We start from the raw sequence: 5,096 nt of genomic DNA on the forward strand, positions 1-5,096 counted from the left end.
CCCATGGCCCTGGGATGGGTTCTTGTAAAGATCTGGGCACAGGGAAGCCTCCTGTAGGCACTGGAGGATGCAGAGGGGGCTTTTTGCCAGCCAGTGAGAGAAGGTGCGGGCTGGGGGACATGCCCAGGCTCAGGGTGATGTACGAGTGGGCTGGGGAAGGGTGAGGGCCGAGGAGGTGACACCATCGGGCTGGGACGCCGTGCTGCTGGGCACGGGGAGCTGCATGGCTGGGGCATGCCAGGGGCTGCAGGGATTTTGGAAGCATGTTTTGGAGGAGAGGGGTAGTCTGAGGGTGCGTTGCACGGGCAGGCAGGGGTAGGGCTTGGGCGCTTGCTCTCCTCCTCCCCGGTGAAGATCCGCCCCAGAGCAAGCGCAGCGACTGCGAGCCCCAGGGGAGACGACGCAGCTTGACAGACTGTATCTCCCTCTGCCACGGGCCCCAGGGCGCTGCGACTTCACACTTGGGCGGCCCCTTCGCCGCTGCGCCATGCGAGAGCCGGGTTCTCACTCCCTCTCCGCCATGTCCTCAACAGGAAAAGCCGCAGCTGGGCCCCCCTGCCTCTCCTCCCAGTGCTTCGACCTCCTGACCAGGTCCTGCGTCAAGTGCGCCGACTTGTTCAAGGACAACACAAGTAAGAGGATGAGGGTGGCCGGGGATCGAGCACCCAGGGCTTGGTGTTGATGGGCCAAGGGGGATGGGCGGCACCCTGGGGGTGGGCAGGTGGTGGGGCCTTCTCCTGCAGATGGTGATGGAGGTGGCCATGAAAGATGGAGCACTGCCTTCACTTGGAGGAGAAGGAAGAGAGATGGAGGGCAGCCAGTTCCATTGGGGGAACGAGGTGCGGGGAGAACAGGGATGATCCAGCCTGGCACGAGGGTTGCAGCCTGCCCCAGGGGTGACCATGGGAAAAGCAGGATGCTCCTCATCTCCCACCAGCCGGGAACAGCAGCAGGTGGGACAAGGGTCTTGCCAGGTGGAGGGATGGTTCATTGTGGGTGGTGGGTCGGTAGCGGTGAAGAGCTGCTCTCCTTCCCCACCACCACAGCCCTGAGACTGGCCGGCTGGATGAGTAATGCTGCTACCCTCCTTCCCTCACCCCAGCTGTCCCCCTCTTGACACTGCTGGCGTTTTGCCCCACAGCAGAGCCCGCCCATGTGGCGCCCACCTCCGCCCTGGCACCCACCATCCCCTCGGTGGACCTGCCCAGCACCCTCCTGACCTTCGGGGTCCCAGCAGTGGTGGGGCTTATCCTGGTTCTGGCTGCTCTCTGGGGCTTCCTGGCCTGCAAGGTGGGTAAGCAGAGGAGGAAGAGGAAGTCAGCGGATGAGGAGGCCGAAGGTAGGGGACCTCTTGCTCTCCCTGTTACAGCATCCCAAGGCTTCCGGGGCAGATGGGATCACTTGCCGCTGGCTCCCCTGAGACATGTCCTTGTTGAGACCAGCTCCTCCACCTCAACATGGGCTCCACAGGCACCCCAGGGCATTTCGGGGCAGCTGAGCCACCCCCTGAGTGATGGTGTCCTGTGTACCCTGGGAACCCACACCTGCACCTGGCTCCCAGTGCAACCCCGCTGCACTGTCCCTCCCTTTGCCAGGTCTCCCCATGCCTTCAATTGCTTAAAGTACTCACTGGCACTGTCCCCACTCCATGGGGGACACGTACAGAGCACAAGCAAGTTGCCTGTCCCTCTCTCCTGGTAGCCAGAGGGCCACAGATGGAGCAGGGGCTGCAGGGACGGCAGTGGACATCTGGGGACAACTCCAGAGGGAGCCTCTCCCCGTGGCGCTGAAAATGGCGGTCCTGTGTTGACTGCCCAGCCTGGCATTGCCGTTTGGGATGCCCAGCACCCTCCAACGTGCACCCCACAGACACCAGTGGTGTTGGGGCCAGCCCCATTGGCAGGACACTGGAGCACCGCACAGAGTCATCCCCAAAGGCATCAAAAATAGGGCTGGGGAGTGAGGGATGGGGCTGAGCCTTTCCTGGCAGGGTATTTCCAGTGGGTGAGACCACAGTGCCCCGTGATGACCCATCTTGTTGGGGCGTCAGCCAGGGACCGGGCAGCTGTTTGCTCCCCCAGGGACCCCCACCCCGGTGTTGACTCAACCCTGGCCACTCTTCTCGGAAATGGTCTTGCCTGGCTTCACCCCTCCCTGTCCCCGGGCAGGGGGTATGGCTCCCCGGGACGCCTTCCGAGGGGCCACCCCGGGGGACGCTGGTGCCCGCCACTGTCCCACTGCCTGGGTGGGCGCCCTTGGGGTCAGTGGGGCTGAGGGCAACCAGTCCTCACGCCCTGGCTTGCCTGCACACCAGCAGTGCTGGCTGGGTGACTCAGAGAAGGGGGGACATTACCTGGGGCATTTCCACTAAACTGAGTGTGGCTGTGACAGCCCATGACGCACACGCCTGGGAAAAACACCAAGAACGAAAGAGGAGGGAGAAATCCAGTGGCAAGAGCGGTCTGGCCGTGACGGAGAGCATCGGAGGCACCCCTTGGCTGCTCCCCTGCCGCGTGCCCTGGTCCCTGTCCCTTCCCGTCCCCCACGGCTGCACCCCAGCAAGCCCACCGCCGCGGCACTGGATGCGTGGAAAGGGGCTCGGGGCTGGTGGCACGCGCCTGCATTTGAAGTGTGTAAACAAGTCTATTTTTAAGTGGGAGGCGGTCAGGGAGGGCAAGCCACCGAGGGCTGGGCTGCTCTGCTGCCGGCAGGGCTTAGCGAGAGGCTCGAAGTGCAAGTGCGAGTTTCTGCCTTTCCCTATTGTTTTTTTAGGGGGGAAAAATACCCCATCAGCAGTAAGCAGGAGGAGCTCTGCAGCAGGAGAAGTGCGGTGGTGACCCTGCAGGCTCCTCCTGCTCCAGCCCCGTCTCCCCTCTGTGTGTCTCCAGGAACAGGACCCTCTCCCTGGGACCTACCTGGTGCCACTTTGTAAGCCCCATAACCCCTTTTCTTGTCCTTTCCCAGCAAATGTAGATGCTGCTGGCCCCCTGTCTGGCCTGGGCTGCCAAGACCCCGCTGCATTGGAGGGAGATGCTGCCCTGGCCCTGGCCCTGTTCCCGAATCTCAACGGAGGCCTGAAGATGCCAGGGCTGCCTGGGAAAGCTGGGGCAAAACGGAGGCCGTGCTGCCAGGGTGATGCTGACGGCGACATCGTCCTGCTCTCCACCGTGTACCCCCAGCATGAGGAGTGCAACCATAGCTTCCCACTGCCCGCCACTGAGCTGGGGGCCACAGCCCTGGTCACCACCAAAACCACCCAGAACTGCGCTGGCGAGGAGAGAGCCTGAGGGCAAGGGGAAGGGAGCTGCGGATGCCCAGAGCCTGTCCCTGGGGCGGGCAAAGCCTTGCATGGATGTGAGCTGGCTGAGGACCGGGTTTTGCCTCGAGCAAGATCAGCCTTCTAGGATGACTGCCCTTTTCCACTTTCCTGTTTGCACTGAGTCCCAAGTTACGCCTGTAAGCGCTGGAGGAAGCCGAAGCAGATCACGCCGAGTTACACTGAACTGCCGACAGCTGCCGCAGCCGTGCTGTCAGGAGGAGGCAGAGGAGATGTGGCCGGTGAGGACAGAGCGTGGCGGGGGCTGCTGTGCCGTTCACAAGGCTGTTGTTGTGCCAGGATGGGTTTGCTGCTGCATGGGCGATTCCTGGGGACGTGGGGCTGGAATAGCAGAAAGAGGTGGGGAAAGGAAGATGGAGAGGGAAGCAGGGAGTTACATTAGGATGAAGTCCCACACCGCTGCCATTCACTCGATTTTTGCTACTGACCTCAATAAAAGGAGGCTTGGGGCCATATGGAGCAAGGTGCATCCAGCATCTGTTCCATTCACACCACCCTGTCTTCTGCATGACGTAATATCCAGGTCTCTCCTCCCTCTGGGCGATCTCACGTGGTGGCAGGCATCCACCAGCAGTCACGGGAACCCCTTCCTCAGCCGGGTACCCCAGGGATGGGAAACGAGTCTGTCTTCCCAAGCAGGGAGTGAGGGAGGGAAGAGGGGGGAAAAAAAAATCTGTCTTTGCTCTGACCTACAATCACTGAAGTCAGGGAGGACCAGAGGCAGGCAATGGAGACTGCTGGACTAGAGGAGCTCCATGAGCTTGTCATTACAGCCCCAGACAACCGTCACTTCAGCTCATGGTGGCTGCAAAAATGCTGCATGTCACTTGGGATGACAGGGCTCCCGGTGATGGATGTTTCCACGCCGCACAGAACCAGGCAGGGAATGATGTGAGCATAGGCAGGATGACTTAATTTATGTGAGTGTCTTCAAGGCTTTGCCTGTGCACCAGAGCTGGCCAGCGGTGCTGATTCAAGGCACCTCTCTGTAGATGGTCTTGTTCACCCACCCGCAAGTGGCTGTACTGTGCAGGAAGGGCTCTGTTTTGGAAATGAACTCGTTAGTGTGGGATTGCTGTTCCCAAGTAATTACAGCAGCCGATGTCCTGGCTGAACAGCCCCTGGCCAATGGCTTGGGTGGGAAACCCTGCTGGCCCTGGAGGAGGTGGTTAGGCTATTAGAAGTGCTGGGGGCAGGGGGGGTTATTTGTATCAAGTGCCATCCTGGTTGCAGCCCAGGTGAGCTCTTCCTTCGGTGAGGTGACCTCCTTGCCCAGGAGGCTTTGGGGACCGAGCAGTGGTGGCCAAGCAATGTGTGGGAGCATTGCTGCCAAGCACCAGTACCGAGGGCCACAGCTCAGGGTAGAGTCACCCACTGGTCTCTCTGATGACAAGGATGTGGCCCCCCCACCCAAGCTTGAGCTCTCTCTGGGGCTGCAGGACCAGACGCTGCTGTTGAAGGGTGACCCTCCCTCTTCTCCCCTGCTGTGGTGCTGGAGCCAGGCTTTCGGCATCCGTCCCATAAGGGGAACCACAGGAGCTAGTACAGGTGCCAAGGCCCAAATTCCTCACCATGACTCCTCTCCCAGACCTAAGCATGCTGGCGGAGGTGAGCCTTCCCCCCGGCTGAGGCTCTGCATGACCCATGATGGGATGGGTCCCTGTCTCAGCCTTGGGGCTGAGGATAGTGGAGGGGCTGGTCCACATGACCAGTGACTTTCCCCTGGGGCTCCAGGTGCCTGTGACTTGCTGTCAGGAGC

General features: G+C 61.3%; 1 protein-coding gene across 1 annotated transcript; it reads left to right on the forward strand.

Annotated features, from left to right (window-relative positions):
- Nucleotides 1-487: 487 nt before the first annotated feature.
- TNFRSF13C (TNF receptor superfamily member 13C) lies at nucleotides 488-3,287 on the forward strand. The gene is made up of 3 exons (XM_068402513.1): nucleotides 488-632; nucleotides 1,103-1,339; nucleotides 2,965-3,287. The coding sequence occupies exons 1-3, from the start codon at nucleotides 488-490 to the stop codon at nucleotides 3,285-3,287; spliced, it is 705 nt and encodes a 234-aa protein (XP_068258614.1).
- Nucleotides 3,288-5,096: the final 1,809 nt, after the last annotated feature.

This window comes from Nyctibius grandis, chromosome 5 (assembly GCF_013368605.1).
Source record: "Nyctibius grandis isolate bNycGra1 chromosome 5, bNycGra1.pri, whole genome shotgun sequence".
Classification (NCBI taxonomy): Eukaryota; Metazoa; Chordata; class Aves; order Nyctibiiformes; family Nyctibiidae; genus Nyctibius; species Nyctibius grandis.